Here is a 21,519-nt window from a genome sequence, read left to right as displayed (position 1 = left end):
TTTTCTTTACTTGTTTTCTGGGCCACTTCACTCCATCATTAAGAAAAGTTGTTTCAGATTATTACGCACTTACCACCATTATTTTGTTATTATTTTCTGAGGCAAAACATTCAGAACATTTGCCTGTAAACATGTGATTGGCAAACATCTGAAATTTAAAATGAGACTACATTACTACATTATCCAGTTACTGCATTACGGGAGTACTCAAAACACCCTCAAGGCCAGGCAGCAGTCTTTCTTTTACCATTCCCTCAAACCCCATCAGCTTGTTGTAGTTAAAGAGCCTATAGGATTGCCCATAGGATAACCTTGATGTCCAGAGTGCCGGACAGTAAAGACAGTCATGTCCAGTTCAGGGGTGAAAACGGTTCATGGCCAGTCTCTTATCTCAATGCTTGTGGTGTGGGTGCCAGTGGCCAAATGACTTAAGGTAATAAGATAATGGAAGCAGGTATTATTAGAGAGGTGATGAAGAAAGGAAAAAGGTTTGCTCCCACAAAGAATCTTATCTTCTCAGAATTTAAGCTTAGGAAGTGACGTCTCCTCAGATGCAGCGTCAGTATAAAAGACTTCCACCTCGTCCAGAGTAGAAGAGGGTTACGTCTGTCCGCAGGACTTTGTTGGGTTGACTGTCCCACCACTCTTTGGATTGACCTGTGTGCTTTGAGCCAGAGAAACTGACCATGTTGGCATCAAGGGCTCTACTTTTAAAGCAAGCTGCAGCTGTGCTGAGCCGCCAGCCTGCTTGCTTGGTGCACCAGGGAGACTGGGGGAACTGGGGGAACACCAACGTTGCTGTGGTAAGTTCTTTAGATGGATAACTGCTGGTGGCAAGTAATTCAAATATATAAAGCACAGTAGCTTCATGTAGTTACATACATGCTATGTATAGATATAAGAATGCAACTGAAGATGTCTTGTGTATGAGTCAGAAAAATGTATGAACAAAAACTAAAAATGGGACTGCAGGATTAAAAATGTGATATACCCTTGGTAGGTGTTCTCTGGCTGTGGCTGGTGGGATGGAACTGATGTTCATGAGGCTGCTTAGTGAGTATGACTAACTAAAATATGACAAACATATACCACAAGTGACTAGCTAACAGAAATAACCTTTCATTGTAGTGTTGTAGGCACTGCACAGCACAAGGTACATCATGGCTAGAAATATATTTTTACTAATTTAAAAGTATTACACATTATGCATCATTAATAGAAATACAAAGGATGCAGTCAGGTTCAGTATGTAACCACAGTACGTTTTGTTCGAAGCACCATGTATCACTTGAGCCGTAATGGCGCACGCTTTCAGATCTTCGCACCCAACCAGCAGCAGATGCATGTCATGGACCACATGAAGATGCAACCCTCCTCTGGAGAGAACAGGTGCGTCTATGCCAACGGTTTATCTCTTGCCTTTCACTGAATGCATCTTGCTGCCTTCGTCATGTGAAATCTTCAGACAGCACTTAAAAAAATTGTTGCATGACTCAGCCACAAAACATCATGATTAGTTAACTGTGCTAGAAAAAGCTGAATATACCAGTATAGCTGGACACCTGCAAAACAAGCATATGTTGTTTTTGGATGCTGATATGGATATTGGATGCTAAACCAGCACCAGACCGGAACTAGACCAGCTTAGATCAGCATGGAATGCTTGCTGGTCTGTACTATTTTGTCAGCAGGGAGTACAGAAGAAATACTACGTAATGGTAGCAATTCTTCTGTAATTGGTGGTCACTGAAATGATAATCTTTGTAAGTAAACTGTGTTTTAACTGCTGACTGCTGTCCTATTGGATGTGTTGCAGGAACATGATGGTGGAGTCTGCCCGCTTCAGCCACGGTCAGGGCATGATGCAGATGCAGGACCTCTCCAGGCTGGATGTCAACAGCTTTGATGCAGTCATCTTCCCTGGAGGCCACGGCATTGTCAAGAACTTGTGAGAAAGAGCGACAGAGGGAGAGGGAGTGGGGTGTTGACATAGAGAAAAAATGTATTATTACAAGACAAAACATCCAAACTACATTCAGACAAAACATATAAACTGCAATCAGACAAAACATATAAACTGCATTCAGACAAAACATGTAAACTGCACTCAGACAACAGTCATGAATGTAAACACAGAGAAGGCTTTTCATGGTGAGGGACGTGTAGAAGGAATGTCTTGAAAAAGAATCCATTACCCTACTTGGCAAAAGCCAACTTCTTCCCACACAACGACATCTTTAATTTGCTTGTCCTCGAATCAGACTGCTCTAACATCCAACTTTGTCACCTTAGCCTCTATTCCTAGGAATCTAAGCTTCTTTGCCGGCATTAGTATCAACACACGTGGATAAGGCCTTGGTGTAAATACAGACGAATACAAGACTTACCTAAGTCTCTTTTCTAGAAAAGGGCAGCCTGCATTTTTCTGTTACAGCAATGATAGGACAGATAATTTTCTCACGTTTTTTGAAGTTTGGACAAGGACATGGTCACTGTCACAGAGTCTCAAAATGTAGGTCAACTGAGTTAATAGTAGTTGCTTCTTAACTCAGGCAGCACTTTGGTGTGGTCTTTATTATCTGCAGCATCATGTGTCATCAAATGTGGTGTCGTCTCTGGATCTGATTAATTTTAAGCCCTTTCATTTGATGTCTGAGCAGGTCCAGCTTTAACAAGGATGGAAAGGACTGCAAGCTTCACAACGATGTAGAGAGGGTGCTGAAGGAATTCCACCGTTCTCGCAAACCGATTGGGTAAAACTGGATGCTCAATGCTTGAATGTTTAAGTGATGAAGTAAACTGAATCCTGAGTTCTGGGATGAGATTGAAAATGCTGAAAATGTACCACTGTTAAAGTTCTCAGTTTCCACTCCTTCATTAGTCAAAAGCAAACCAAGAATTATATTAGCTGTCCAGACCATGTATTTGAGCTATTTTCTCCCCTTTTTTCTCTCTCACAGTTTGTCCAGCATGTCTCCTCTGCTGGCCTGCCGGGTGCTGCCAAATCTGGAGGTTACCATGGGTTATGAGCGGGATGAGAGCAGTCGCTGGGGCCGCTGGCCCAACACCAACATGGTGCAGGCCGTCAAGAGCATGGGAGCTCGTCACAACATCCGCGAGCCTTACATATCCTGACTGAAACATAGGACACAATATGGGGGTAATGAAGGGTTATTTAAGGGATAATAATACTAGTTTGTGGTAAGAACAGATGGAAGTTTCTGGATGTACATTCATAATATTAGTATAAATTATTATTGGTATAATTAACCTATTGCCTAATATTAACTATTACCCATAATATTATCCAAGAGTGAACAGATAGTAGGTGATAAACTGCATTTGCTGCATGGTGTTTTCATTTCTCAGCCACAAATCTTTTGTCTTCCTTAACTCTCTCTTCTACGAGGCCCATGTGGACGAGAAGAACAAGGTGGTCAGCACTCCAACCTTCATGTGGGAGACAGATTACCACTACCACTACATTTTTGACGGCATTGGAAACATGGTCAAGCATGTCATGCGCATGACCTCAAAGTGAGTCCTGTGAGGAACGCAGTGGAAGGCTTAATAATGCTGGAACTTTAGGTTGACCTGAACCTGCTACTATGCAGGCATACAGAGAGTAAATAAAATAAGCTTACAACGCAGTTTGTGTGTTACGCTGTCCTTTTTGTCTGTGAATTATGTGTGTGTTATAAAACTTAAGATACCTTTTGGGTGCTGTGCATTATCACTGGTGCTTAATAATAAATTATATGTTAAAGTTCAGTAAATAAAGTCAATTTATTTAATAAAAACATATAAAAATAACAGTGACAACATTGATAAAAATGAAATATAAGAACAGATATAAAACCAGCATATTTTTGACCAATTTGTACAAAACGTGAAAATTATCTCTGAAAAATTTCAATCTTTGCTTTACAAAATTTACATTATTTTAAATATATGATAGATTTCATTCTTACCAGTCTAAAATGAACAAAAAAAATTTAAAAAAGGTCTGGAAAAACAACTTAAAAAGAAAATGAATTGACAAAATACTGTTTATACAAAACACTTAGAACAGACTGACAGTAAGCAACAACATCTATCACCAGCAATATGAAGACTGTTCACAATTTACTGTTCACATTAACATGGAGATTTGCATGTGGTGGTGTAATCATATAGTCTCTGTTCTCCTGAAATAAATATTTGTCAAAGCCAACTGAATTCTTAGTTAAAGTGTACAGACGATAAGTTGCTTACAAACTCATATCAGGCACTGAACAAGTTTTTGAAGTAACGACAAGGTATATATTTTCTCTATGACTCTAAATTTGAACCTTTATTGAAACAACAGTGGGAATTAAGTTGAAGGGGACACTGTATCCTGCTACTGCCAGTTTCATGACAACTGATGCTGCACCTTATACACATGCATACATGAAGTACATGAATGACATGAAAATAACTACCTTCTTTTAACAGTTAAATATGTGGACAACAATGAAGTTGCAAAATGCAACTAAACGTTTTAAAAATTCCTTTGTGAAAGATCCATTTGGGTATCAATGTAACTGAATCAACAGTGCTTTATTAAAAACAACACAAGAAGGCCACACCCACCAAAATGTGCAATATGTTTGCAATGCTTTCTGTTTCAAATACACAACTGTTCAAAATGTAGAATTTCTTGCCATATTAATAAGTGTTATTCAACAATAACTTGTATAGTGTAGACTGAAATATAGAATTAATTTTGGGAACATTGTAAAAAATAATAAATGCTAAAACTACTTCCTGCAACTTGTTTGAAACCTGTAAAATATTATCATCATTTTAGAATATTTGTATGTGTGTATCTGCAACAAAATCGGTCCCACATTATTGAAAACTTTTGAACAGTGATTCCAAACTTTGGAATGCTTGTGTGTGTCAAAGCTTTCAGTGGAAGAAATGGACTTATCTTGATTGGGGCTTTAAAGCTCCATATGTTTACAGAAACTTGTTCTCACCTTAGCAAGCAGTTACAGAAATGTCCCTTCCCTGAATGACAGAGTGGGTCAAGTAGATTTTTAGCTCTGTTTAAATAAATGAGTCTTCCAAAAAGTCTTGCTATCCAAGATTTTTCAATAATTCCTGTCTGAATCCCCCAAGTGTGTCATCATCAGAGAAAAGCATCATTGTACATATTTTGATAGTCTCTTCTCATAGAAATAGTAATTTCAACATATTTCATTTGGCAATATGCCTTAATAGCTTATTCTGTTTGTTCCAAGCAGTTCTCCTCAAGTAATGGAAGATTTTATGTAGTGTTAATGAAGGTACTGTTACTGCACAATAACTGCTAAAAACATGGAGTATTTTTTTTCAACCCATCTCATTCTTTTAACATTTTTTCATCTGCAAAGGCCTATGAGACACTTAGATCAGACGAAGACACAGACATTGAAACAGTTTACGTAAAATAAATGAACAGCTTTGAGATATTCGTTTTAAACCATTTTAAAGCTTACCTTGTACAAATGACAGTGAATTAACCAATATTGAAGACTCTCATTCTTCATATGTACCAGGACATCGGAGGCAGTTAAGACTGATTTCTTGTTTTAGGCCATAAAACTTGATTGTCCAAGCACACTTTCATGTTGTACAGCTACTGTGGTTTCTGTGGTGTTTTGGTATAGGCAACATAGTAGTAGTGACAAATACCTCCTAGCTAACAAGTTGTTCTTCAAGGCTCTTCAATGAGCCTCACAGTGGAAAAAAAAGAGATGTGCACCAATACATTATTTGAATGTTTTTGGTTAACTGCTATGAAACAGCATTTACTGTATCCAGTAGCAGTGCATTCTAGACTGTGGTATTACAAATTTTCTGGATATTCAGCATTTCCTGTTTTTACAAAAAGGATAATGCACCTGAGCTCATGAGCTAATACGATATCTTTTTCTTTCCCACTATCAACATTATTTGAAAGATTCAATGAAAGAAATTTCAATGCATTTTAGCATTGTTCATCAAAAAGTTCCTTTTTTAAGATCCAAGCGTTAGATGAACATATGCCAAGGTATCAAGGTTTTGAGTATTGGTATTCCCAGTCAAGACAGTATTGTACCTATTTGTCTCCTTCCTTTGGAGGTTCTGAAAGGCAAAAGATCAGAAAATTCACTGCATCAGTACAGTATTCTCAAAGCATGGCATGCATAAACAATGAATAAATAATTGGCCAATGAAAACATCAGGTAACTATAAAACCACTTAAATATTCACAAAACAGGCAATATCCACTATATTCAGATTAATTTTGACATATATCCACTAGATTCAAAAAGTTACTGGACATTAAAGCAATAGTTTGGTGAAAATCAAATTTACACAATTTGATCACTGCTTGTAACTAGCTAAAATTTACCTTGATAAACAAAAGCTGCCTGACAAACAGTGGTGTATAAAAGTGTGGATAGCCAATGAGGTTGCAGTTGCGCAAGCCAGATTCTGCCTGTTGGCAGTGTTCAGTGCTCTCCTCCCTTAACCTGGCCAAGAACCTCCTACTTTGACAGGTAAGGGAAGTTTGACTGACATGTAAAATAACCAATGACAGACTCTCGTTGTGTGGTGTGTAAGGGCAGGTAACTTTCAAATTAAGAAAAATAAAGCAAAACCACAGGAAATAGATAACTAATAAATGCTAGAAAAAGACAACACCTGAATAACTTTTACAGATGCAATGCTGTCCGTCTAACTCGGTGGGCGGAGCATCTGAAGTCGAGATAACAGTGAGATGATTTAGGCATGGACACAAGCTTCCATTACTTGTTAGTTACTAACCTTGTAGTTCCAGGGCAAAAATAAAGCAGAAAAATTTGGACAAAACACATGTCTTGGTTGATTTACTACATTTAAAGGGGGAAATTGTGTAAATTTGATTTTTTGCAAAATTATTGCTTTATTGGGCACTGGTTAAAGAGGAGGAATGGAAGGTAACGGACCCAAGCAGGGCTCTCAGAGCAGGGCAGAGCCTGAATCAGAGTCAGGGTCAGGAGTAAGGCGGGGGTCTCGGGAAGAGGATTCCTGGGCTCTGCGGTACGCGTGGAACTCCTGCCTCAGAGCATTGAAGCGTGCCTCACTGAGTGAGCGACCATACTGCCGTGGAGGAGGATGGGAGTTTAGGGGAAGGTTGATAGAGGAGTATGGGCCTAATAGGAGAGTAGTGGAGAACAGAGGAGATGGTAGGAGGGAAAAGGTCAGAGAAGGTCACATTTATCCCAGTGTCTAGGGGTTGGAGTGTAAATAAACATGGTCAGGAAGCTTAAGGGCACTTAGGCTCTCACCTTTCTCCTGCAGGTCCTGGAGGCCAGTGGTGGAGCAGGGCCGATCTTGCCTAAGCTCCCTGCCTCTCCCCAAGCCCGCATGCTCCATCTTCATGGCCTCCAGGAGGTCAAGACCCACTGTGCACTCAGTAGCATCCCACTCATAACTCTCATCTACTGATGTATTCCTTCTATACACAATGTAGAACACACAATGAGACATGCATATAATATGTGAAGCAAATTTATGAGTTTGAATGAGAAAGAAGGAAAAATAGATAAATTCATGTTTGTAAGGGGGAGGGGTGTCATCCCTCTGAGATGTTTGTGCATCAGCTTCACCTTTTTGACCTCTGTTCTCGCAGGTCCGATTCTGCCTTGCGCCTCTCACTCTCCTCGGTAGTCTCTGGAGAGCTCAGTAAGGTGGGAGTGATAGAGACAGACTGGCGGAAGTGCCCGTGCCCATATGGCCCCACACTTCCCCTGCCACTGCTCTGGCTGGCGTAACTGGCGCGGCCACCCTCTGCTCTACTATCCCGGCCCTCTACATTTGTGCTGCCCTTTCCCATGCCCACCCCTACATATAGCTCCATTTGAACCTCATGATCCCATGGAGGAAAGGCTGCTTGATATGGCGAGGGCCAGCTATAACCCCTAGGCAAGAATGGCTTCTGAATACCCCTTCTAGAATCCATAGGACGAATATAGTCCCCTCTTGCCACAGGTCTGGGCAGGCCAAAGGGTCGGGGGAAATCCTGGGGCACATACTTGTGCTGGATTGACCTTAGGGTCTCTCGATATGACAATGGACATCTGGAGGAATCTGGAAAGACTGTGGCCTGTCTACGTGGATCTGACTCATGTCTGTGAGGTTCTGCAAGTTTTGAGGGATCTAGGACTGGGGGGCCATGGGTATGGGAAAGGTAAGAGGGAGTTATGTATGGTCGGTCACTGTAACGAGGTCTTTCCAGACTATGGCTGCTGAGGGGTTGAAAGGGCACTGCTCCTTGCCATGAGGGACCAGGTCTAGAGTACAAATTTGCAGGCATGCGACCCAAACTGTAGGACTTCACCCTTACATCTGGACGAGGGAGCTCATCTCTATAACAGGTCTCAGAGACATAAGTCCGGGGGCTTTCATAATGCTCCCACCTCTGAGATCCTAAACTAATGGATTTCTTAAGGAAGGGCCGAGGCTGCCCCATGCCTGAGAGGGTTCTACATGGACCAATGCTCATTGACTTCTTCATAAAAGGCATGGGAGCTTGAGATATCCGTGAGGTTATTTTATTAGTCCTGTTAACCTGAACGCAAAACCTTTTAGGTTGTTCTGGTAACAATTCTGCTGTTCTTTCACCTTCATTGACACTATCAGACACTACTGTTGCCATACTTTTAGCAGTACTCACTAGGGTCTGTGCTGGGTTTATGTGGGTGGACTGCTGTTTATCAGAACTTGCTCTTTTTTGAGACAGTAATGGCTGAGAACACCTTTCATTAGATACAACTTGTGGTGCTCTACTATTTGTCTCTGAGGACTCTGATTTAATACTTGCATCACTGTATGCCAACTCTGGACATGGTTTAGAATTATGTACATTTTCTGGTTTAGGAATGATTGAGGTTTTGAGGTCCACCAAAACTTCATTTTGATGACCATTTTTAATCTCTGAGTGGTCTTGATCATGACTTTCCCAGTTCTTAGGGACCACGTCAGGCTCACCTCTTAACAGTGTCCCATTTTCTGGCCGTGTGCTGGGCCAGGTAGATTCTGCCGGTTGACTCTCCTCAATAGGCTCATCTACACTCATTTCAATAAAGCCTGGCAAGCTTAAGTACTCCAAGATAGTGCTGGTTTGCAGAGGAGATACCCTGGCAGGTTGGGGCACAATCTTCGCTTTCAATGATTCTGACATTCTGGCAATAGAAAAATTTGACTGATCACTTTCACCCTCATTATCAAGAGTCAGAGGAGAAATGCGGCTGGGGCTATCACTGAAGACACATTTGTCACTCTTGCGGGAGCGTGCCCGGACACCCTCCTTCTCTTCCTCAGGCTGTAGAGATAAGGAGCTGAGCTCATCTTCAGCTTTGCTCTCATTCCCTCGCAATTTTACCTTGGCCCCTGTTTTTTGATAGTCATAAGGAAGGGTGGAACAACCAGAGGGACTGTGGCTCAACTTTCCTCTGTGATTAAGGTTTGTCTCCTCTATGGGTTTAGGATAATTATAATGAGAGTGTGCTTGTTGTTCTCTTTCTGCTGTAGAGTGCTGTGCTCTTTCAAATGCCATCTCAGATGGCTGAGAACTACAGGGAGTAGGACATGTGGACCTAAAGACAACTGCTTGTGTCTCTATCTTTCTGTCTTGCTTCCAGCCTTCATCTGCCTTTGAGCAGGAAAGCTCATGCTCTCTCTCTGTGGGTCTCTTTGGACATCTTACACGTGACCCGACTGGGTCAGACCCACAGGGAGAGGGACTGTTCCTTCTGGGAGAGAGGAGTGAAAGGGAAGTGTACTGTGTGACTGGTGAATGTGAAAAGTCTCCTGCTACTGAGTCCTCTATAGCCACTAGCCCTCGCCGAGGTGTGTTTCCCTCTGAAAGGCTCTGCAAAGGAACTTGGCTGGTAGGTGAGGTCACAGGGCTGATGTCCCACTGAATGTAAGAGGAGGAGGAGGGGAGTATTTTCTCCATGGGACTGCTGGTATTGCCAAAATAACAACCCCTCCGATAGTCTGAAACCCGCTGGGCTAGGCTGCTAGGTCTCTGAGTTTTTTGTCGGAGCTGGATGTCCTGAGGTTTCCAAATGGGGTCCTCCGACACAGCCCCTGCCCATCTTCTCAGAGGGCTAGCTGATTTGGCACGCCTCTGCTCCTTTTCACGCTCCTGTGCTCTGCGGCTGATAGTATAGCTCTCCAGTTCCCTCTCCATCTCTTCTCGCTCCTTCACTAGCCTCAGACACTTGCTGAGGTTGTCCCTCTCTTGTTCACTTCCCAACTGAGAAACCATGGTGCTGGGTTCGGTCAGCTGGCTGTCTTTGTCCATGGGTTGGTAACCGGCCTGGTGCAGCAGTCTCTCCCTCTCCAGAGCACGAGCTCTCTTGGTTAGGCTGGGAAAGATGTCCTCCCGATTGTTTGGTAGGCGATATTTCTTCAGTGAGTCACAAACTCTGTTTTCACTACAGTCCGAGGAGAAGCTGGGCCTCTCCAGAAGAGCCTCTGAGCAGCCCTGCTCCTCATCTGAGTAAAAGCAGCCATGGCGGGAAAAGTTTCTGGCCATCGCCTTTACCCTGCCTGGGGAATGTGGAGGTCTCTCGGAATCTGCCGAGTCCACAGCCAGTCCTGGAGGTGGCTCTTGTCTCACATCCTTCTCTGAGCTATATGAGCTGGGTTTGGGGGAGTCTCTGAAAGAGCCACAGTTGCTGCCTCCACCACTGCCTCTGCCAGGGGACTGGGGGAATTCCTTTTTAAGGTGCTTTTTAATATGCATTGGTGTAGAACCTTCTGGGTACTGCTTGACAATGAAGCGGCCATCAGGGCCTCTGGATATGGACTCAATGGCGGATGTTGGGGATGGAGAGCCCCCGAGGTGACTTTCGAAAAGAGTGTAACGTGGGGGTGGAGAGGATGAGGAGAGGAGCTGCTTCTTCTGGTCCTGGTACTCGCTGCGGCTGCCCTTGTCAAAAGAGGATCGATCTGAACCGTTGGAGGAAGAGGAGTTGGGGAAGAAGTTAAGAGGAGGGCACAGTTTCATCTTCAGCATACTGTCGGGGCTGTCAGCAGGCGAGCGAGCTCTAAGGGGAGAAAAAAGTAAGGGAGAAAATTGTACTCATTCTTACTCATCAACTGTCACATCTACATGAAAAGCTACATTAAACCACCTTTGTATTTTTTACCTTAAACATAAGCATGTACATGTTTTGCTATCCATTTATAATAAATGAAACATATGGCATAACATAGTTCTAAAACTCTATGCATATAGTATGGCTGGTTAGTGATTACATTACCTATTCATTTCTACACTCAACGCTTTTCACAACAATTAACAGAAGCCTAAATGTCTTTAGAGCACTATGAGCTTATACTAACAAAATTTAGTATGCAGAATTAGCACAACTGTATTGTTACCACACACATCACTGATCTTAACAAGAAAACAAAACTAGAATAGATAAAAGAATAGAATAGAACACATGCTAGGGTTACAAAACAACAAACATATTTTCAACAGTAGGGCTGCACGATAAATCGTATTATCATATTGTTATCGCGATATGGGTTTCCATGATAAACACATCACTGTGAGCTGAGATGACAGAAAATATGAAATTACCTTATACATGCAGCGCCAGAGAGATGTCAGTATTTTCCTGGCACTAACTATTAGAAGCCAACTGAGTGCTTCTCTGTGTTGGGACTGAATCATCCCCTGAGTAACCTGACAGCTAATTACAAAACATCCATGTGCAGCTCAAAAACTACTCCATCGTTAACTACAAGCCTGTAATTTGTAATTTAGTATTTTGCTAGTTGCTTACAGGAAAGGTTAGTTAAGATTTCTGTTTACACATCAAAAAAACTCATACTTGCATCACACTCAGTCACTGGCACACTATTTTAATAATAATTTATCGCTTCTCATCTTGTCATGATAACCAGCAGCTTTATCAAACATCGCATTTTACATCCATATCGTACAGCCCTAGTTAAAAGTATGTATGATGGTGAAAAGTGGCAATTCACTGAAGCAATTACATTTTAAATGTTCAAATTTTATATTAAGACACAGCTATATGTAAGTCATAACCATATGTAAAAAACACTTCAACACAATATGTTAATTTCCTGGAACTTCTGAAATAAGTGTTAAACATGAAAAAAATGGAATTTTGATGATGGCACATGCAGAGCACTGATGGAGACTTACTGTGGAGATGGGCTCTTCTGGAAGGCAGAAGGGATATCTGAAACGTTGGGGGGAGGATGCAGAGTTTACATCATGCCACACATAGAATGAGACAATTAAACAATGAGATGACAAAAACAAGCTTAACTGAAATAAATACACCATGCATTACAGGTGCTGCAAAAGGCAAGCAGGCATTAATTCTATGGTACTATATGTTCATGCTAAAGTTTAAGACACAAGCCCAAATCTTAATGATTGTGTGAATAAAGTGTGAAACTACATAATTTTATTAACTTCATTTTAATTATCTTTGTGTAGTTGCCTGATCTAACCAACTATAAATTTAAGCATGAATTTTGACAAACTGTTGATCATATCATTTATTACATAATCTCTAGTGAAGTTTCAGATCTACTCATTTAAAGTAATTATACAACAAAATATAGAATTCAGATTCATTCTAATGTCTCAACCTGAAATTAAAAAGTTCCTAACAGCATTTATAAACATAAATGTGTATATTCCAATGAGTCTGTTGATGATCTGGTATGAGTTATGCCCTTGTGCTGGCTTTACCATCTCGTCTCTTTCTGCGGCGGCGCTCCCTCCTGTGGCTCATGACACATGCTGTCACCAGAGAAAGGATGATAGCCACAAACAGGAAACACACACCCCCGATCACTCCAGCTAGCAGGGGCTCAGGAACAAATGCCAGCAAGCTGGGTGGAGCTGGGTACATCTCCATACCTGCAAACCACATGCTGATACTTTAACAATATGGCTATGACTATTAAGGGTTAAAGTTGTGATTTTTTTTTGTGATTGTTTCCACCTGATACCAAGAAGGTCTGTGATGTACACTTACCTTTAGTGGAGATACTGACTGATTCACTGGGGTCACTAATCATCTTTTCTCTGCATGACAGCAGTCGTAATTCGTAGTTGGTGTCCTACGATAAAGGAAATTGAGCAAAAAAGTACATTTTTAAGCTCCAATTTGACCTAGATTCTGTTGCATTCAAGTTATACACATGAAAATATAGAAACAACTTGAAACATTTACCTTTATCAGTCCCTGCACAATCATTTCTGTAACATTGAGGTTAACAGCTCCATCGAGTGTAACCCACTCGCCCTTTTCCTGCCTTGCCTGGAGGACGAAGGCTGTGATTGGTGGAGACTGAACAGAGGGAGGGGACCACTGCAGCAGCACTCCCACTGCTGTGCGATTGACTGACAGCGATGTGGGAGGGGGTATTGCTGCTAAAGTAGTTACTACAGTGGGAGGATCTGTGGGGGCTGCTGAATAAAAAAAAAACAAAAGAAGTCACAAACTACAAGTTATGTAAAGAACTTAACAACTCAGAGAAGTTAATGAGATGAATTTTATTCTGTATGGTCTATGAAGGAAACTTGGTCAAGCATATACTGACCCAATGTCCTGATGGTGACGATCTCACTGAAGGGACCAGATCCCAGCTTGTTCTGGGGCAGAACACTGAGCTGGTAACTTGTGGCAGCTTGCAGACCTGTAACAAGGAGGCTGGATTTAGATGTGGGCACAGGCAGGGACGCCCACTCGTGCTTTCCTCTGGTAGTGGGCTTCACCCTGAAAGACATAAGAAGACAGCAAAATGTCAACAAACCTAATTAGATGAACCAACCAGTTTGCCAAAAGAAGTTAAGCAAGAAATCAAGAACCAAGAAATTTCACATCACAGATGAAGATGAGAATTTAGATCGGGGTGCACAACTTTGCTCCTGGAGCTCATCCTGAAGGCCTTGATTAACTGCATCAGGTGTATTAGACTGCACGCCACAGGATGGAATTGATCTCTAGAGCTGCAGTTGCACACCCTAATTTAGAACAAATCAGGTCACTGACCAGACAGTGAACTTCTGTGTATATCCTCCATCGAAGCCAGGCTCCCAGGACACATTGGCATGGTTCATCCCTGGATCTACAGAGACTGCAGTCACAGCATGGGGGCTTGTGCCTGCCAGAGAGAGTAAGTGAACAGGCAATTCACACACAAAGACTGTTTGTATCTTTGTATCTGTGTCATGTTAGACACAGAATACAAGGTTTGACTGTGTGGATTTTGTTAATAAATGTGCTTGTATCAGCCTGTATTTGTTTAAAGGGAAGATAAATTGTTATTCTTCACTCACCCAGGACTAAGATCATGGTGCCTGTGCTAACTGTGGCTACACGGTTGGTGGCATGACACTCCCATGCCCCCTGGTGGTCTTTGCTGAGAGGACGCAGGACCAAGGAACCATTCGACAAAACAGTGAATGGAGAGCGTGGGGCAGAATCAACCTGGAGCACAAGGCCAGAAATCATAGTGTGTAAAAGAAGAGCATTTGTGAATTTTCACAAAATTTCTGTGTGTTTTATAGTTACTTCTTAATGCTTAGCTCTAGAGTGCTCACCTTACTCCAGGTGATATTAGGAGATGGGTCTCCATGTGCTTGGCAGGGTATCATCAGCTCTCTCCCAACCTCTTGAAGGTACTCAGCCCTGGGGGATATGCGAAATGAAGGTGGATCCTATGAAAAAGAGAGGATGATGTGACCAGGTGTATATTTATCATGCTGAATTTTTTTTAAATCTTTTCTTAAAATCAAAGAGCCCTGAGCCTGTGCATTTCACTCGTTTTACCATGGTTAAGCTGCTTCTCATCAGGCATAACACCCTCCTTAACCCTGGTAAAATCATTCACCTCTCTGCCTCGTTCTAGAACCATCCTGATTTGGTTATATGCTCAGTGCTTTTCTGTTAAAAGCAAAGAACACAGCAAAGAAGTTTTACACAGCAGATAAGTACAGTTCTGTAATAATTCTTCCATACCTCTAGAATAACTTTGGTGGGCTCTGACTGGCCCATAGTCCCATAGCTGTTGTAGGCTGTACAGGTGTACATGCCTACTGCATCATCATTGGCTGTGGCTATAAATACCGAGCCTTCCGAATTAACCATCCAGCCTGGATACTAATCAGTCGAAAAAGACAGGTTAAACATAACTTCAGTGTCAAAGAATAAAGTTTGTGATAACTGAAGAAATGCCTGGGTCTTTCTTCAGTACCTGGTCCAAGTTCAGAGAGTCCCCATCTTTGGTCCAGTTGACATACAGCATGGGGGGCTCAGCTTGGACTGGACAAATGATTGTTCCCCCCATGCCAACAGGGAGGTAGGTCTCCCTGGGCATCCGCACCACTCGTGCAGGATCTGAGAAGAGAGAAGCAGGTCAAGAACAAGCTCTAAAACCATAACATACCGAAAGCTGCATGCTAGCAGAAACAACAAATTATATCCTCTTTAAAAGTTCTCTATTGACTTCTAAGTAGCAGATCACGTTTAGTAAAATGCAACACTTACGTTTCACTTTGAGGTAGGCAGAAGCTGAAGGCGGAGAAAGTAGCCCATTGGTGGGTATGCAGGTGTAGTTCCCGGAGTCTTCTGGAATTAGTCCAGGAATGAGGAGAGTCCCATCCACTAGAATCTTCACACGAGACTTTAAAGATCTATAAAAACATGCACACAGTGTCAAAGACTAACACTTACAAAGGGCACACATTACAGCATCTTGTAAAGGCATATTACACAAAAATAAGGAAGCAAAACATTAACAAATATCTTTTTGCTGAACCAACCTTCCCCAATAACAAAATAAAATACTAAGTCTAAACCCTTTGCCCTACTTAGTCAATAAAATCCTCCACATGCCACATCAGTAAAATAGCCCCTAACTGACATGGACATCCTGATTACTAGATAACCAATAGCTTACTCTTAAAGTCACCATGCGCTGAAGTCCCAGATGCAGATTAAGGCTATATTACACCTTCAGTGGTGATTCCTTATTGAGAGACTACATGCCTTTATGAATTTATCCAAGACTAACATTGTTCATGCACACTACTGATAAAGTATAGATTCAAGCACTAGGTAGCAGGATCATCAGTTTCCACTGAGGACTCACTCAACATGGTAGACGTTCTGTCCTCCTTTCCACCACTCGTATGTGAGGTTAGATGGGTATGCATCAGCCTGGCACTGCAGAATTGCATCCTGGGACATGTTCATGGTGGTGTCCTCGGGAGAAATCAGGATGACTGGAGGACCTGTTTGAAGCCAAGGAAAAGTATAAATATAAAGCAGTCTCATTTGACAAGCTAGAGTGAGAGAACATGACCACAAGGCTAAAATGTATGGAAGTTAGCAGCAACCAATTACCATGAATCCATTTGCATGATTGGTGGCTATTCATTTTAATTTACAGCTAACAACCTTAGCCTTTTTAATGAACTATTATTTTTACTTTGGCAATCTTTCTTGCATGAATATGATGATCCTAGAAATCAACCATCAAAGGCGGTGTGCTTTAACAGCACGAACAATAGGTGGCACTGTTTATACAGTGAATTCAGCAGTGTGTGATTGGAATGTCTGTCTTTGAGCTATAGTGAACTTTGACATACCTCTTACCACCAGACAAGATTGAGGGTAAAGGGACTGTCTGAAATTTTCACGTATGTCACAACGTCATTTCTACAGCACACTGCATTGCTCTGGGTTAGTAGTTAATGCCTCTTGAGCCAAATTAACCTGGTTAGGCCACATTGTGTCCATGAATACTACTAGCTTTCTTAACCCACATAGATGAGACAGGGTCACTGACCTTTGACCTGTAGCTGAGTAATATGGGTCAGGTTTCCTTCAGAGTTGGACACGTGACACTTGTACATTCCTGCTGTCTCCCTGGTAACCTTGGACAAAGACAAGGTTCCATTCAGTACCTGATTGGAAAAATGAACACTGGGGTTAAAAGAGAAATTCAGCATGCATACTTGGGCAAGATTAGTGTCCATTAATTGACTGCAGTGTTTCTTGATCAAGTCATTTATCTGGACGTCCAAAAACTTCACATTTACACCTGCACCTAAAGGAGTTTACGATAACACTTTACACTTGACACACTCAGCTATAAAACTACTGGGCATTACTGATGTGAGAATTCTGGACCAATGATATCTGATATTTTTCATGCACATCCACTATATGTCCATATGGTATGTGGACACCTGACCATCACACCTGTACAAGCTTGTTGGACATCCCATTCCAAAAGCAACAGCCCCCACTGTTATGGGAAAGATTTCCCCAAGGTTTTGGAGTGTGTCTGTGTGGAATTTGTGCCCATTCAATCAAAAGACCATTTGAGAGGTCAGGCACTGATGTTGAACAAGTAAGGCCTGGCTCAGAATCGACGTTCTTATTCATCCCAAAGGTGTTCAGTGAGGTTGAGGTCTGAGCTCTGTGCAGGCCACTGGGTTCCTCACCAAACTTGTCAAACCATGGACTTCGCTTTGTGCACAGGGGCACAGTCATGTTAGAACAGGAAAGGGCCTTCGCAAAACTTTTGAAATACATAACATTTGGTATTATATTCATTTAGCATTACAGCGAAATATAAATTTTGCTCTGTATGAAGATGATGTTTTTCACTTATTTGCCTAAATAGTCTGCAACAATACAACAGTACAATGAATAGATCACCTGATATCGGTTTGAAATTTCAGTCAAATGTAAACATTTGTCCCCTTTACACAATGAAAGGAAATGCCATTAAACCAATTATTGAGTAGACAAACCAGTTTTCTGCTAAAATCTTCTTAGTGCTCTAAGTATTCTGCAACCAGAAAAGTGTCACCTATTTTACATTTTTCTTTTCCCATGTATAAATGGAAGTGCTTTTTGATAAACTTCTTATTTTCTTTAAAGACATCAGACTTTGATTTTCTGTAAAGATGTATCAATTAACCTATCCATGCTCTGACCACAAATGCGCTCTTCTGTAATATATTTTATATCTAATGAATCATGATTTCAGTTTGGTGGCCAATAAAATGCATCAGTTTTCTAAAGTTAAATTGTAATACCTGTATCTTGTCATGTTTCTCCACTGCATTGTCATCTTTTCTCCAGCTGACAGTAGGTTTGGGGTTTCCATGAGCACTGCAGCTGAGGGTGAGGGATTCCCCCAGCAAGACCTCCACAAAGGCAGGGGGTGTCTTTATAAACACTGGAGGAGCTACAGTGGAGAGAAAAAAGAAGGAGACAAGCATATATGCTTTTGTGAACTCAAACCATGACTTCAACATGTGGTGCTAGTATGAGAAAAGACTGACTGAGGGAGGGGGAGAACTCTGGGAACTTGGGCTGGAGTTCTGGGCAGCTTCTGCCTGTAGCTAGAAGGCCAGAGCTCATCTCATAGCTATAGTAGGACTGATGCAGGACTGAGGAACTGGGAGGAGATGGGGTGGAACATGGTCATGGAATAGGAAGGTGATGAAGTGAATTTGTAGGGCATCAGTTTGGAATAAGATGGGGTTTTAGCCATGTTCCTCCCCCTAGGCTTCAGATCAAACATAACTAAATTTAATAACTAAAATTTTATGTATTTTTGTTAGCTTTCCCTGGGCAAATCAAATGTGATTAAGTAATCAGAGCCATAACTGAAGCATGACTAAACCCCATAAGCACAAAAGAACAAAGCACAGACAGACTTGCTTTCCCACAGTTATATGTCAACAAAGAGACAGTAAAGGGTGTACATGTAACCTGCAAACTATGAAATAACAAACAACTGCAAACAATTGAGCATGCAGACAAGATGCACACATAATGCGGAAAGAACAGAAACTTGGGAAGAACAGCTTCTCTCTTACTCAAATAACTGATTGTTACAGTAACCTGATCAGCTGTTGAAGGGAGGTGTTAGTATTTTCAGGCTAAAGGGACAGGGCTCCTCACTGCAGCATAGATGTGAAATGTGTGTGGGTGTCGTGAGGAACGAGTGGTGACAGTGTGTGTGAGAGTCCTGCGGACGTGTGTGAAAGGCACTGAGTGACTCTGGGACGAGGTGCGAATGTAAAAGTGTGCTTTCAGGTGATATACACACATACCAACCACATGAATACATGTCACTCAAAGACAAATGGGCGGGCAAACTCATACTCTAATGTCAATATGGGGTCAAACGACACAGATTATGCAATATCCTTGTGGGCAGTGCAACCACAGTTCAAGTGTTTAGAGGCTGCTTTGCTGCTTGAAATCCCTGCTTAAGCCTATACAACATTCATAAGACTACATAACTATGCAAGGACTAATACAGAATTGTGGGAATGTTGGGGTGTAGGGATTGCAGGACTGCACTAGTTTACATGTAGTATGACGGTTTAGAGACTGAGTTCCCCTCAAAAGATCAGGCGGGGCTCCAAAGTTCGACTTGACACACACATGATATTTTATTTACACACAAGCATGCAAAAAGTGAAAGAAAATACTGGAACCATGAAATAAACGGATTGCACTGCAATTAAAATGACTAGGACAAAAATGGATTATTTCCAAGCATCTACGCAGTCCCCTATGCATATTCCTGGCTAAGTGTCAGCCAGCTTGTGCCGGCGGCCGCAAGGCCACATAGACACATCCTCTCTCCCTCTCTGAATGAATTTCACCCCCCTTTTAACCCCCAACCCATCTGGTTAACCCAAACCATTCCCCAGGGCAAGTGAGGGGACACACAAAACAAACAATAACCAAACAACTTCAGGATAATTAAGACAATACAAATAATACACATAACAAGAAGCTTCCTCATACCGGTCATCATATTCATTTATATATTAATTTACTCCTAACCCTTTTTCTGTCTTTCCCCACAGGTTCTCGGATCACACCTCCCCCTTTCTACACACAGCCGTGGGCTCTACTGGCCAGTATAAGGGAAGCCCTGGAAGGCGCCTGAGCTCCCCTGAGGATCAGGACAGGACAAGGTAAGTATTTCTTCTATGTACATTTTACTATAGTCTAGGTTTCAATCCAGTCATTGTCCCCCTTTTTATGCCCCGGTGTCCTTTCACAATCTTGGTGATGGGACAGATTTACTGACCCCATCACAAGAATATACAGCAATATTGAATGAAGCATAAATGCATACAGGATATACTCTCCACTTACTGTCCACTTTATTAGACACACCTACATTGAGAATGCAACTTGCTGGTATACAGTTAGACATGCAGCATATGAATCTGTTGATGCACAATTTGTGTAAGACATTGTCTAGCTCTTTATCAATGGTCAATTTCTGACCACACACCTACTCTTGGTTGGATATTTTTGGGTAACAAATCACTTTCAACCAGCAGTAACACTGATGGATGTAAAATCCTGGACGATCCAATCCTAAATGGATAGCACTAAGTGGAGGTGTGATCAAATGGCTCCAATCTCCTACATAGGTGGCCAGAAAACAACATTGCTGGTGTGAGTGCTAAAGAGATGTGTTCCCAACAGCATCGAAGGACAAGCTTAATAAACTGCATAATCACAGAAGAGTCAGTACAGACATTAGTTTTTTTCTTCATCTCCACTCCCGTTTATTTATAAGTTGTCAGCAGTCCTTGTGATCTAAACATTTGTAACATGTACATTAACAAGGAATCATACGACTTTTTGTCTGACAACAAACGCAGCTGAGCCTGACGTAGCAAATGTGCTTGGCACACTATATCCAGTCATGAAATCTGCTCATACGTGGTGACTGAAGATGCGTAACACACCCATGGAAATGTCAGGTGTGAATGGCTGCACGTCTCTCTGTCCAGCTGTGATCAGATCACTTGAGATGGAGGTTAATACCAAGTATAAACAGGGCCTATATACAGTCGTACACAAAAGTTTGGGCACATTTTATGTTTTATTGTTGCCAATATGTTAAACTCAGCACCATATTTAAGTTAGTTCTCTGCAGAAGATATGTTGATTTATTTACACATAGAAACTTTAAGCAGCACTGTGCAACACCTCTCTGGTGGAAATCTGTAATTGCATGCAACGTGCAGAGGAAAATTTTGTATTGTCAGTTGTGCTTTGGATTCCCACGATCGGATGAATCTGATTGCGAGCAAGCTGAAAGAGTATTCAAATTCAGTCAAAACTCGGTGACCGTGTCTTCTGAGGATATTATTGTCATTGGTGTAATGTTGATTTTGCAGTTGAGTCCTAAGCATCAAGTTAGACCTTCTTTTTGAGTCTGTGCGTGTGACGTTAACATGTAAAGACCTATGACATGGTCTAAAAATTTCTGTCCTGCCACCTCTGAATTTTAAATTATTATTTCAGGCTTTACACGTCATCTCGCAGCAGCGCACACACACCATATTAGAACATGTTTTTCTCCTGAGTCGCTACTTCTTTCAGTTTTGACAAACAAAAAAAATTACATAGT

General features: G+C 41.7%; 2 protein-coding genes across 5 annotated transcripts in view; one reads left to right on the top strand and one right to left on the bottom strand.

The window, feature by feature from the left end:
* Positions 1–686: 686 nt before the first annotated feature.
* On the top strand, positions 687–3,546 carry es1 (ES1 protein, mitochondrial). Its single transcript, XM_036578817.1, has 7 exons — positions 687–803; positions 1,001–1,053; positions 1,276–1,389; positions 1,817–1,948; positions 2,661–2,753; positions 2,961–3,126; positions 3,407–3,546. Exons 1-7 carry the CDS (start codon positions 687–689, stop codon positions 3,539–3,541), a joined length of 810 nt encoding a protein of 269 aa, XP_036434710.1. The 3' UTR covers positions 3,542–3,546.
* Positions 3,547–3,767: 221 nt separating this feature from the next.
* The window catches only part of igsf9b (immunoglobulin superfamily, member 9b), a 43,830-nt gene continuing 26,078 nt past the window's right edge, over positions 3,768–21,519 (bottom strand). Inside the window, exons 5-22 of one of the 4 annotated variants that reach the window (XM_036578812.1) lie at positions 18,158–18,309; positions 16,897–17,014; positions 16,198–16,339; positions 15,594–15,739; positions 15,301–15,443; positions 15,066–15,206; positions 14,648–14,764; positions 14,384–14,534; positions 14,097–14,208; positions 13,645–13,820; positions 13,275–13,513; positions 13,077–13,161; positions 12,788–12,958; positions 12,230–12,266; positions 7,644–11,093; positions 7,323–7,492; positions 6,981–7,187; positions 3,768–6,132 (exon numbers count right to left, since the gene is read on the bottom strand). In XM_036578812.1, coding sequence (XP_036434705.1) covers positions 6,994–7,187; positions 7,323–7,492; positions 7,644–11,093; positions 12,230–12,266; positions 12,788–12,958; positions 13,077–13,161; positions 13,275–13,513; positions 13,645–13,820; positions 14,097–14,208; positions 14,384–14,534; positions 14,648–14,764; positions 15,066–15,206; positions 15,301–15,443; positions 15,594–15,739; positions 16,198–16,339; positions 16,897–17,014; positions 18,158–18,309 — 5,744 coding nt within the window. In that variant the 3' untranslated portion in view covers positions 3,768–6,132; positions 6,981–6,993. Of the gene's footprint in view, positions 6,133–6,980; positions 7,188–7,322; positions 7,493–7,643; positions 11,094–12,229; positions 12,267–12,787; positions 12,959–13,076; positions 13,162–13,274; positions 13,514–13,644; positions 13,821–14,096; positions 14,209–14,383; positions 14,535–14,647; positions 14,765–14,876; positions 15,032–15,065; positions 15,207–15,300; positions 15,444–15,593; positions 15,740–16,197; positions 16,340–16,896; positions 17,015–18,157; positions 18,310–21,519 lie in introns of those variants that run through there. The other 3 variants (XM_036578815.1, XM_036578813.1, XM_036578816.1) reach the window with 3 other exon arrangements.

Source organism: Colossoma macropomum, unplaced genomic scaffold, assembly GCF_904425465.1.
Source record: "Colossoma macropomum unplaced genomic scaffold, Colossoma_macropomum, whole genome shotgun sequence".
NCBI classification, from domain to species: domain Eukaryota; kingdom Metazoa; phylum Chordata; class Actinopteri; order Characiformes; family Serrasalmidae; genus Colossoma; species Colossoma macropomum.
Note: the sequence above shows the minus strand (reverse complement) of the source record. Positions and strands in the feature narration are given on the sequence as shown.